The sequence below is a fragment of the Botryllus schlosseri genome, chromosome 8, assembly GCF_051294905.1.
Source record: "Botryllus schlosseri isolate E-star chromosome 8, Bs_hap1, whole genome shotgun sequence".
Classification (NCBI taxonomy): domain Eukaryota; kingdom Metazoa; phylum Chordata; class Ascidiacea; order Stolidobranchia; family Styelidae; genus Botryllus; species Botryllus schlosseri.
In genome coordinates this window covers 16712450-16726399 of record NC_137243.1, presented here as the reverse complement: position 1 = coordinate 16726399, position 13950 = coordinate 16712450, and the positions used below count along the sequence as shown (strand labels likewise).

The 13950-nt window shown below is 41.3% G+C and overlaps 1 protein-coding gene across 1 annotated transcript in view; it reads right to left on the bottom strand.

Moving 5' to 3' along the window:
• Positions 1-2410: 2410 nt before the first annotated feature.
• Positions 2411-13950, bottom strand: part of LOC145445097 (guanine nucleotide-binding protein subunit alpha-14-like) — a 39119-nt gene continuing 27579 nt past the window's right edge. The window contains exons 5-7 of the mRNA XM_080323228.1: positions 11287-11380; positions 6605-6774; positions 2411-4142 (exon numbers count right to left, since the gene is read on the bottom strand). Coding sequence (XP_080179354.1) covers positions 3446-4142; positions 6605-6774; positions 11287-11380 — 961 coding nt within the window. The 3' untranslated portion in view covers positions 2411-3445. The remainder of the gene's footprint in view (positions 4143-6604; positions 6775-11286; positions 11381-13950) is intronic.

Here is a 13950-nt window from a genome sequence, read left to right as displayed (position 1 = left end):
GAAAATAGTATCAAAACTATATTTCTAGTCAGTAAATTAACTTTCAGTTGCGAGGAGCGTATAATTTCAGTACTCGAAAAAATCGTATTTTACTACTCGACTCGAATCATTAAAATTACTACTCGAATCATTTTGCCCAGCCCTACCTACTACTACTAGTATAGGGCATGCTTTGACATGTCTTGGAAATCACGACTTGTAATCGGGTAGAAATTAACGATGTGAGGATTTTACCCAAGCACAGAAAATCACAAAGTGGGTTATCATCTTCATCATTCATGTTGTAAATTAAGAAGTTTTGTGGGCTCCCTCTTTGCTGTCTGCTTTGCAGATCTCCGGTTGAGGACTACTGGTACTGGTATATTTGATCCCTAGAACGCTATACCTCACGTCTAAAACAACGGACATCATTATCACCACTTTTAGCCCAATCACGGCCACACACACCACGGTTCAGTTCAATACCTCAAAAGCTACCTGATGATGCAAATAATTAAAACTTTCAGTTCAGAAACGGCACACACTCAAACCCTAAATTATGCATACTACGAAAACAAGGATACGTTCATTGGTCGGATTTTTCATACTGATATTATTTTCCGTGCGGAACCATTAATTATATCTGAAATTCAGGTGGCCAAGCATATGTGGAAGGTAAACTGCACTACTTTTTTTCAGCGAGTCAAGCTAAAGTCGCCAGCGTTAATGTTGTATTTGATATCATTACCTACATTTACGTTTTTCCGTCATGTTATTTCGTTATTTATTATTCGAAGAGCTTCTTGAAGGTACATAATTTCATCATGCAATTGCATAGTCGCAATAGTAGGCTATATTCATATTGAGATGAATCCGACTATTTTCGGCTGACACTCGTTAGGCGTAGTCGTCAGCAACTACGTTTCAATGAAAAGTGCGCAATCTGAGCATTAGGGCTCTTCAAAAATGACTTTTTTTTCTCAAATCGTACTGGCTACTTGATAAAATCGTTAGGTTACCTAATTTAAGCCCACACACAAAATTTGGTTCAATTCCAGCCAGTAACCGCTTTGCTACAGGAGATGAAAGTTTCCATTTACTATATAAAAATAAATAATAAAAAATCTGAAAATTTTCTGTTCACCCCATGAAAGTGTTAGGCTGTCTATAGAAACGATGCCAAATTTGGTTCAATTCCAACCAGTGGAAGCGGAGTTATTGCCGTCAAAGAATTTGGATTTGAATAAAATAGTATTTACGGTTACCGATTCTTTGTTTATTTATTATATTTCCTCTCACCGTAAATACTATTTTAATCAAATCCAAATTTTTCAACGGCAATAACTCCGCTTTGACCGCTTCGACCACTGTCGGATAGTTATAATGTGGCCTATGAACATTACATACTCAACATTTTCTGTTTTTGGGAATATTTATTGAAAGTAATTTCAGCATTTGTCAGAAATGGTCCGCATAATGCAGCCATTTTTAGAATCGCTTCGCGGGCCGGATGAAATCGTCTGACGGGCCGGATGCGGCCCGCGGGCCGTATGTTTACCACCCCTGCGCTAGAGAAAAAGTCGGAGACAGCCCTTCCTGAACATAGCCATAATCTATTCTTTATGGTTTATTACAACTAGAAATTATTAAACCCGTGCATAATTGTGATGTATGTCCTGTCAAATTAACATTCGTTACATCGACATCATTCGTTCTACGCGTTGTTGTAGTTCAAATCACACAGGCACACCACACGCTCAATCAATCTCGCTGGACCGTAATTGCAAACGGAATTTTGCGAGTTATTATATTCAGATTCGAATCACGAACAATGGGTAGGCCTATGTGCTCGCATTCGAGCCGAAATGCAACCCCTTTGCGCAGAATAACGACTCGCAATTAGTAATCAGATCTCGTACTGGTTCTGTCGATTTTGCCAAGGCCTGGGTGGTTCCAACCCTGTCATGCACTCCGTGAGTCAGATGTAGCGGTCCGCGAATACTTCCCGCAGTTGTTAAGATATTCATTGCAATTTACGGCAGACTCGTAAATTCGTCAAACCTCGTTAACGTGTTTCTACCAGCTTTCACAAATAACGTTTAAAAAGAAAAAAAATCGCAAATTGTTGCCGAACTGTTACTGTACTACTCTCGCGTACATGCGCCTTTCCCGCATGTCGGAAAACCACATTATCGACTTCAGTTTAGTCACGGACTTTCATCATTTCAAAACACCAAGAGAATGCGATGCCCTGAACGGTCAAGTACGATTCGAATTATACTGATCTTGTAACGTTTCGAATAACGAAACTGAGCAAAACGTACGAATGGTCTAGCTTATCCAAGAACAAAAAATTCAACCAGATGCTGTCTGACTTTGCGAAAACTATCGCTCTGTAGTATGATTCGCCCAACACCGATAAAACAACCCGTTCTATAGTTGCTGTACTGGACACCAATCGTGTATATAAATGTCACTTAGTTCCAGTTTCAGATCAAATGAAACGATGAGCACAGTAAAATTAATTAAAAAAACACGAAAACTGTCGAAAAAATGCGAATGAAATTAGTAACAAAGAATGAAGACTGGCGAATGATAAGAAAGGAGATCGATCGTAAAAAATTAACTCGCTTCGAAATGATGAATTCTAGAGAATTCCGCAGTTCGCGCCCGTTGAAATCGAGCGAGCAGCTGTTTGATGATATATGAAAATCGACCATTACTGACAGTGTAGCAGTAGTGCGTTTTGATCACGATATCGAAACCTATAGTAAGCTGACCCCATATTTTTGAGCTAATGCACTCGCTTCTTTTGGCATTAGAGGGGTATCATAAAGAATGAAGCGTATACACTGTTATACTGCAACAAAACGAAGAAATATGAAGACACGATGTTCGGTACCCTAAGTCCCAAAGGACAAGAGAGCCACAATATCAATCGTATCAAGAGTACTAAGCCGTTTTGTTGACAATCATACTGACGTAACAAAATCAGATTCGATATTTTCATCCTGGGCCTATAAAAACAAGAATTCGCCAAGAGGTGCAGTGTAAAAATATTATCTGCGACCGGATGGATATCCACGGGTAAAGGCATATTCAGGATGAAATATTGGATGGAGATGTTTTCAACCGACATTTCCCCTAAACATTCACTGGCCTAAATTTGAGAGGGCAAGAGGGCGCTTTCTCCGACCATGGATCGATATCTGTGATTATTCGAAAAAAGTCCGGAGTGCGATCAAGACCCAAAACCGGCACACTGTCATCATAAACCAGCGGGTCTGCAGGCAATCACGCCACTGAGCCGTCACTTACCGGCGATATCGCAGTTCTAAAAAGATATTCGGGCAAAAAAAAGCGTCATACTAATTTCTTTCTATTATAGTTACTATATGACCACCGTCGACCAAAGTTAAGAGATAAAAAACGCACGTATAGGTACAGAGGTTGACACGCGCTCCGCTCACACCAAATTGTAAGTGATTAAATAATTTTTCAAGATAATATCCTTGACTGCGGCGAAAACGTACTTGATGTTGCGCGTGTCGGTGGCGCACGTAAAGTGCGCGTACAGGTCCCGCTTCGGCGTGCGCCGCCGCTCGAAGCAGTCCGCGTACTTTTTCAGTATAAAGTTCCGCGCGTGCTCCGCGTCGTGCTTCGGGCCGTCGAACTCCGGAAAGTGATCGGCGATGTGATGGGACATAATCTTCTCCGCTAGAATGTCTTTTTTGTTTAGGAACAGGATCACAGAGGTGTTTTGGAAGTATTCGGATGAGATTATGGTTTTGAAAAGGGCCCGGCTCTCTTTCATGCGGTTGATATGAGAAGAAGGGCCGAACGTAGAATCGGATTGTGATGAGTCGTTGGAGTGCTTTCTCGTGTTTCCGTTTTGGTCATGCGAGTCAGTGGCGGCCGTGGTGACCTGTGGAAAGTCAGTGGCCACGAAAGGTGGCGGCCGGCCGGGGGCCCTGGTGCGCTTTCGGTGAGAGTGGTTGTGACCGGCGTAGCCGTTGGCCGTCTCGTGTCCGTTAGAAACGCCGGACATGAAGGACGTGCTGGCGGATTTGTCTTTGTGGCGCATGGCCTGGCGACGCTGCCGCTGACGGAGGCTGGCACGGACGTCTTGGCTGACCTCTTCCAGCGGAATCGTCATGTTGTATCTGCGGGAGATAAACATGGTGAGATCAGTAACGAAGTGATTCTACTTTTTGCAAGTGCTTCAGTAGGGCGAGTGTATGGACCCTAGTGTCAGCTCAAATACCAACAGAAACTACAAAGAACAAAAGGATAACGAGTTTATCACTCGCTTGTTCCAGAAGCTACTTAACCTAGATATAGATTTGTGCTTACCAAGACGCATGATCACATAAATTACGACATCTGAGACGGAGTTTATAGATATCAATCATAGAGGAATAAAATATCATTGATCATCAATATATATAGTCACTACTAATCCCAGTATAGATTCGATTACTAAGGGACATATCATTCATAATCTGCGTTGTTTGATTTTGTTGAAGCTATTTACCATGTCACTGATTGTGGAAATTTAAAATTATCACTGAATGTAATCAATTCGCCGTCGCATTCCAGAATCGTTGCATATGGGTGCCTTGCAAATCGCTACAACAACTTTCACTCAAGTCCAAATTCTATACTCGAATTCACACGAAGCAATAGAATGTCGCAGCATCGACTGCTCAAGATACGAATTACTGATTGCGCACAGTGCCGTACATGGTAGCAACGTACCAGGGCAATTAAAAGGGACGAAATCCAAATTTCTGATGTAGCATCATAATCCAAAGGTATGAGCTCTGACGTGTATTCATAATCGCGATGTTTCTGCTGAACTAAAAAGGTAATATCAGTGGCTATACCGAATGAAACCCAACTCCATAGCATTACTATGCCAAACTACAGATGTAACCTTCCAATTACCGCAATGCCGTTTTTGATATTCGAGCCGGATTGTAATTGAGCCAGTATAACAACTCTGAATTCCCCAGAAATGCAGATACAAATCGATCACATAATGTCTGTCTATGAAATTTAAATAATTCAGATTTAGTTGTGCTGTCACCTCATCCATCATCTAGTGCTGTTCCGGAGTCAACGAATTGTAGAACATCGCTTATTTTAGAGTTTGTACCCAGAGAAATGACGGTTTCTCGTTAACAAGGCACGGTAAACCCACGAAATACGGAAAAGCACTGGTAACGGAAGCGCATAACACAAGGGTGCGGTGATTCGCGAGGCATGTTAAGCTACCTGTTATTTATTTAAACATGCCGTGACGTACGAAGGTACGAGGTACGAGGTAATGTCCTAACTTATTGGGCCCTGGTCAGGTTGTGTCTAGCGAGACTCGAGAGCACTGAATTTTTGTCTAGTTTAAATAATTTTCTTTGCGGTGAGCGCAATCTACCAGTGAGCCATATATATAGTTCTGCGGGTCTGGTTTTCGGGTGGAATAAACGATGAGATTTGAGTGACGGGTTCACGGGGTGCCTTCTTCATTGAAATTTTGATATTGAGGATTATTCATTGTCGATACCTGACAGGTAAAATAGAGGACCGCGCGGCGTGTGGTTAGGTAGTCGTAACTCAGATCAATTCCCGAAATAGGACTTTCAGTGGGCATCATGCACGGGCATCATGGGCGTTATAGATGAGCTCATTTAATATTTTTAAATCCAAGTACAAATCCTACAATGACAGTAATCTATTCAAACGCTGGATGGAGATGGGAAAATATTAGAAATTTGACTTCCAATCAAAATTCATCTTCAAAAATATCGTAAATCCCCATCCGATCAAAGTCTAAAATTGGATATCACCAATCATCGTGTGGAAGCATACTACTCTGTAGAGCACACAAAATGAGAACTTCTTTCTCGACTCCGATGCATACCCGCGCGTCATACTTATTTACGAACCATCCCGTCATGTCATAGGTTGTAAAGCGACGGTGGAGCTATATATCGTGTGACCCTACAGTTATAATAGTCAAATACGGTGTCTGCCATAAATAAAATCGCTCTTAATGGTATGTCAGAAACGCATAACCAGCCCTTCGTGGTGTGACCATTCTGTGACGCGTTTTCAAAATGCCTAGTTGCGTGGCATGAGGTTGCTTGGTTATCACAGAGATGGCTTAATTTCACAAGTTATTCACAAATCCAATTACTGTTGGTAAATTCAGTCTCAAAATCCGAATCCTGGATGATTATTGATTATACTATTAACATCGAATTCACGGTGAGATATACATGGCACCGACTCGAATTCGAGCAAAAACCGCATGACTGTTACAATTATTTTAGACTGCATGTCCAAATCTGAATCGGACCCACAAGTTTACGATCCAAATCCGTATTTGCAAGTCTAACACAGACGAAATATATGGCACTCGTGCGTGTAGTTAGGTAGGCTATTGGAAGGACGTATTAATCATTTAATCCCGATCATAACTAGAGGCTTAGTACGTGAAGTAGTCAACTTTCCCCGTTTCTATTGAACCGTTAAAACGGATGTGGGGGTAACTTGATGCTGAACTAACGACACAAATGTAAGAGTCAAGCTGATTGGCTTAAACCCCGCCGACGCGTATACTCACTCGCTGAGCGCCGCCAGAAATATAATTGATGTCACGTTTTCGAAACAATGGATCCATTTTCGTCGCTCCGACTTCTGGCCACCGACGTCAACAATGCCGAACGCAAAACTACCGATATCAAACTGGTACTCTCGTATTCCTGACGTCGGCATCCGGGATCGCAGTATGTCCTGCAACGCGCAACGGATTACATTCTCGGCTTCGTTTAAACACACAAGAATACAAGGAAGCGGTCAAGTCATGATCAGTGGCCGTCCGAATAGCGGTTGCCACAGATTCGTGATTCCGCGTCACGCAATTCGACAATAGAATTCTATTAGCATCGTGTAGCACAATGCCCAAGTCACGTCGTGCCGGAATGCGTCGCGATTTTCTGAAAAACGCCCCCCACTAACCTTTGAGATATTCGGTGTGCGTTCGCAACCGACCTGTCGAATGCTGTCAGCGCTGTAGGTAGCGAGGTGATGTCAGTTACGTCACTTCCTGACGGTTTAGTTCATTTGTTATTCACCGGGTATCGGCTGCTGTGGCCAATTAGACGAGGCATGTCGATTGCTCGTGTTGGTTCCTCTCATGTGGACTTACAATACTATCCACCAGTTTTGATTTGGGGTTTTGTAAGTCACTCAACGCCCAGAGGCTATGGGTGGATGACATAAATAAATCTAGGCAATGCATACGTGGGTCTTAAGTCGACCCCGCTGCGATTCTACCACACTCTGTTTGTATCTTAAAGGGGCATTGCACTCTAAAAATGATGTGGTCTCAAATTGAAGGGCGAAACGAAATATAAATTTTGGCCGCAGCCGTTTTCTTCAGAACGCCACCGTAATGGAACTGCAATTTAATAAAATTTCGATAGCAACTTCACGCTCCAGCGATCACGCAGATATCGAACTTTATATCGTTGTCAGCCGATGTTATGAAGGAAATATGTCGATATATGTCGGCTATATCGGGTGGTAATTGTCCGTAGGCTCATACAACACGTTCTTTGGGAAATATTTACACATTACACAATGATGGCATAATTTTACAACTAATAAAATTTGTTTTTTTTTAAAAGGCCGTTTGTTTTAAAAGCAACCCTAGATGTGACAAACGTCCAATTACACTGACGCATGCATGTGCTTCAATAGCCTATATTAGAGGTGAAAAGTCTTTGATCAGAGCTAGCCAGATTTATTAAGGTTACTATGGGTATAGGAGACTCAGTAAAGCTACCTTTAAAATTATTTTATCACGCAGATGGGAAGATCGGCGTGACGTGATGTTAAATGGAAGCGCAGGAAATGATTTACCTGGTCAACAAATTTATTTTAGAAAGTGCTCAATCTCAAGAGTCTACAATTTTAAAGCCCCCTTGGTATAGTGCAGTGACAGCGGCAACGAGGTGAGTTAGAGCGTTGTAGCGTCTCAACTCTATCTCAAATGGCGACTTGTCCGCCGATCGCATGAGGCAAGCAATCAATTTATTATCACATGCATGTTATTTGACAAGGTTTTGACTTTTGACCCAGGGTAGGCTATTGAGAACTCTAGTTCTAGACATACTTCAATTCTGACAAAGACTTCCAAAGCATCGAAGCATGACAAATTATTCCCATAACATACTTGTAAATTTCCATGTCATACCATACTTGCACATTTCAATATACCATACAATATCATGCTATGCCCTGCTTGTAACTTTATCAACAATAGGTTCCGCGTTGCGAGTGGTTATAACATCAAAGTCTGGTACATGCACTGCACATGCACAGTTGCACACGATGACTTATGCGATATTCCGTTGCTAGCGAAAGTAACCATGTTGGCTTATGTTAGTATCAAAGTGCGCGATCATGTGGCGTATTCGACACAGTCAGCACAGTTCGTAGTCAATCATACGAGCGCCATTACTGCCGTAATTGCAAAATTCGTGGTTGAGCACAGTGTTAGATTGTGTCGTGTATGTACTTCCGGGGTGGAACTGCATCTCGTAATCATTACGGGAAGGCGAACAGTTGATAGCGCGACAAGACGGTTCCAATCGGGAAAGCATTGGACGGACGTACTTCACACTCGCATTTCCGAACACCCAACAACACGCGACTGCAACACGGTACTGGTTATACACCAGACCTGGGCAAAGTGCGGCCCACGAAAAGTTGCTTTGAATTCAACCCATAAAACGTACTTCTTATTGTTGCTGCGTGGACTAAAACCGTAGGCTGTATACACTGAACCGAAAACTCGTTTACTTTCAAGCCTGTTCATGTGCATTAATATGCCGCGATTACGCAGCCCAAGTACCAGTGCGTAATCCAGATTCAAAATAAAGTGTATAAAATGTAGCAAATTAGGCCTTGACAATTAAAGTCTCATTTAGTCACCAAACCTTCTTTGTTGCCGTTGTCACATCATACGTATGACACGGTCTGTGTTTCCAATTGTTACGTGATACGTTTCCAAATCCCTATTTCGTAAAACAGGTCAGCCAGTACCCGGGATTACTATAATATAAGTCATCATCACCCTAGATAACTAACCTACGTAGGTTAGTTATCTATACTTTAAGGATGAACGGGCATGTCAGAAAAACAAAGCCGAAAGCTGAAGTTCAAATTCGGTTTGGATCACTAAATATTTGTTTACTAGAGTCAGGGGTCAACCCGCCTTATTAGTGGGGCTGGGCACAATGATCCGAGTACTCGAATCTGAATCGAGTATCAATTTTAATGATTCGAGTCGAGTAGCAAAAGACGATTTTTTCGAGTACTGAAATTATACGCTTCTCGCCGCTGAAAGTTAATTTACCAACGAGAATTATAGTTTCGATACTAATTTTCACCGCTGAAGCCTTGAAACCTTGATTGGCGGTATCCTAGCGTGCGATACATATAGAACAGAGCTACGAAAGTTACTGGATGTAGCACATTTCCGATGTCCTGATTATTCCACAACATGATCACCAAGTGGAATGAAATCGGTATGGTCAGGACTCTAGAAAATACCAAAGTATCATTTATGAGATTGATAAGAGGCATTATATTCTTTGTGGTGGCATATACGGTTCATATTTTAACTTTGACGTATTACATTCTATTATGATGTCATAATGGCGATACTCTATTGCTTGACTCGACTCGACTCGAGTCACTCAGGTACTCGATTTTGCCCAGCCCTACTTATTAGTAGTTAGTGCTGAGCAGGTCGCCGTGTTTAAGGATTGTAACAAAAACACGAAGACACACACTCGGTCAAGGGAGAACGAATATCACGAGAACTGCAAGCCACCCTCAACAACAAGGCTATTTCGCCAAACTACACACAGCTCGGAAGGCAGCGACCAGACAATAAGCTTTGTCGTATCTATAGGGCTGCATTTACAACAAAAATCAATTTAAAACAAACATGTTTAAAACAAGCATTTTTTTTATTGCTTTTTTTGTTTTTAAGTCATGATGTCACGGATATTCAATTGTGACGTCATGGTGGATTGACATTGACAGTTGAAAATATAGGGTGAATATGGCTCATGTGACGAAATATCTACGTACTATAGCTATTGAACCTACTATTTTTAGGGTTCCAACCATCCCATATCGTGTAAGTCGGCTATATCGGGTGGTAATTGTCCGTATAGGCTCATACAACATGTTTTTGGAATGTATTTACACAATTATGGCATGATTTTACAACTTACAAAAACACTATTTTTTAAAGGCCTTGTTTAAAACACTGTTTAAACAACCATTTGTGTTTTAAATAACCATTTGTTTTAAATGCAATCCTAGTCATATTCCAAATACATTTTGATGTCTTGATAGAAAAACGCAGTTAGGAGTTTGAAGAGAGTTCAAAATGTATCATGTTTAACATTGTTTCAAAATTTGATGGCAAATAAATATTAATTTTTGGTAATTAACCGTCACTTTCCCTTTCCCTGTAAATTATAATCAACACATCCGCTGAGCAGCATTTCTTAACACTGTAATTCACTGCTTTCAATTTAGAAATAAAAATTAATACGGTGGAGAATGCAGCTAAAATTTTGACTAGGCCCGCCAACGCATTTTCTGCTTCTCATTTGGCCCGCGGAGTAAAATAATTGCCCACCCCTGTTATACACGGCCTGTGAAACTCGTTATGTATTGCCGGCTCGTGATATTATGAGCGTACGCCAATGCACAGTGCAAACCTTTATGAATTTATGTAGACGGGGTGACTAATCGTAAAACGCAACAGAAATATTAGTGTTTTCGCTGTAATGCCGTAAAACAGGAAACATTTTTGAACACTTGATGATCAATGCTCGCGATGCGATTCGGTAAATCATAAACGAGCGGCAATTGAGAAGCTGCCAATAAAGGTTTTACGCGAAAGAAAACACAAGTCACGTAATCCCGACGGGGACGGTGTGTGGTCTCGCTGGGTCACAGAAAGTTTTCGCCGCGAAATTACGGCAGTATCGGTCTAAATATGGCGGGGATGGCGCTGATGAATGCCGCGGCGAACAGATTCATATTCGGTACTCGGGGAGTTATGACGTCTCGCGTGCCTTGTCAGGTAACTCAATTTGCGTCACGGCTCACCACGTAAATGCTACATCGAATATGGTGAATGGGTGGTTGGGTACGCAACAAGTTAGTAGCGTTAAGATTTTGCACATGATACGTAGTGGTAATGGATAACTTTACCTGTAGTGATGGAACATATCCCTTTTCGGTGATGCGGTCCAGGTTACTCATGAAATATCCCGTCGAGTCGGATAATTGGAACTCGTCTCGTCTCCTGAAAAAATCGACAGTGATACGCATTTGCTTAATGCATTGAACTACATGGGTGGAATCTACAAATGGTTCTGTTCTATCCGCCTCTACGTGTTTTAACACCAGGTGTATAGAGGCTAGAGAACGAGGGCTTTATGTCACTTTGGCTGGTTGTCAAATGTACCTAGTTCTTATTGACTAACATTTTTGACATTGTCGTCGATTTAGTGCATCAAAATGAATTATCCGTTTACGCAATCATAGCAGTTAAAATATTCGATTGGGCCCATCCTACTAGTTAAGTTACTGTGGTTATCGGAGTGATGATAGGAATATAGCTAAATGCTGTCGGTGTGATTTTCATTTCCTTCACCTTAATTAATTTGCATTCGTCGGAATTTGCTAGACCTCGGAGGCTAGTGAAGAAGTATCGTCGATTTGAATCCCAAGTGACTTTTGAAGGTCAAAAACACAACACCATATGAATTGTTGTATACCCAGAAACGCGACGCATGGGGTAATCGGATATTTATTCGAGCGCACACATCTATTGTTAGTGACGGGCGCTAAATATAGCGATGACGCAAGTGCTGGACATGCAGACAGTTTGAAATACTTCAGATGTTGGTTCCCAGTAAATAACTATAATTCCTTCAGCACGGGAAACGGTTTAAATCTTCTAACACTCGAATTTGAGTCAGTTATTGATCGTATTTATTCGGGTCTAGTTTTGGCGGTGGTTATGCACACCGTGCGGGTATATCGGAATGGCAGAGCTCGACTAAAAAACATTTCAGCAACAAGAGTTGCGGTCTCGATAATGTAATATCCCAACCCCCTTTAAACCTCGATTATTGCGAGTATCGCAGCCACGACCAGGCCTATACGGGCCATTCCTAGTCGCATTCATATGTATTCTGACTAATACACATCGTCTGTAGTATACCCCATATCATGAGTCGATGTATATACCGCAAAAACATAAAGGACTAAAATACATAACGTCCTATCCTATTTTATTATTTACCCCAGTATTACATACGAGATCAAACGTGGTATAATTTGAGAAAAAGAATATACCGGTGTCCGCCTCACGCTTTACGGTCCGTATCGTTTAGCGACACATTTATAGTGGACCAATATCCAAAGAGCTATTCACATACGAAACATTGTGCCATGTTATTCCGTGGTATGGAATACAAAATATCGTATAGGAGGTATATCGAGTAAAATCCAGCGTCCACATTTCCCAACCAATCCCAGCGAGCCCACATCGAGGGAGCTTGCGAAACACTCTTTACAATATTCGATATTAATGAAATCTACGAATTTGCAAATAAATTCGAAAAAAATGTATCAATATTTTATAGCATTATCCGGCTTACTGAATGTCTAATGCTCAGTACGCGAATATCCGCAATGAAAGATAGATCAAGACCACAACAGAGGTTTCACGACAGCAGCCGCAAGTAAACCATGACTTTATCAACGGCAGTTTCGACTGGCGAATGCCCATAATATATCGGTGCGTGGCAACGCGACAACCGTCAATTTTACAATAAAACGACGATAAAACTGCATAAATTTACATCGAGTACAAACTAAATGGTGACGATCAATTTATACCGATCGGAGTTCGAAATATGTCGGCCATAATCCATCAAAGGTTGAACAGGTCGTAAATATCAATTTGCGAGATATGCATGGGCTGTAAATTGTGAGTAAGGTTACTTTTTTCGAACTTGTTGTGACAAGCCTATCATCAGAATCTTGTCGATGTCGCAAAGCCGGGGTGTAACAGTTAATTTTTCTACATTTTCTTATTGCAGCAAACAATACGCTCATATTGTTAAATTTATTCCACTGGAAGCTTTTCGACTTCCTATATTTCGAACTTGGTTAACCTCATATACTGGCGTTCACTGCTGAAGAGAGCCAGTCGAAAAGCTTCCAGTGGAAGAAATTTAACAATATGAGCGTATTGTTTGCTGCAATATTGAAGTTCTGTACTTAGAAAAGCCTATTCTACATTTTCTAAACCTCGAGTATACAGATATATGGGAAATATTGCGGAGCTACCGTATTAGTAAGGAGATACTACGTGTATTATTGGCCACAAGGGGCGCGATTTATAAGAGAATGCACCTTTCTAGTAAGACCTATCTTATGAACGAGAATTCTAGTTTCGATGCTTTTTATCCCACTGGAAGACTCGAGGCCCCGATTGGTCGTATCACCCCATCCAACTCACGCACGCTCGTTGAGGGAAATGGCTTTAATATGAAGATGTGACCAACAGTCAACAGACATCCTTGCCACAACGTGCAATGGCATCGGCATGACAGAAAAAATATCTAATTATATTCTATGTGGTGTAGAACTGGAAATATTATTTATTTTATATATTAGGTGGTGCAAAAGGTACCATATATTTGAACTGTCCACATTATACCACTGTCATGACGCCATGACAACTGATACTCGAACACTCGACTAGATATCTATTCGGAACCGAATCATTAGGTACTCGCTTTTGCTCACCCCTACTAATATATTTCCTATCGCATTTCATCACATGACCAACAATATATG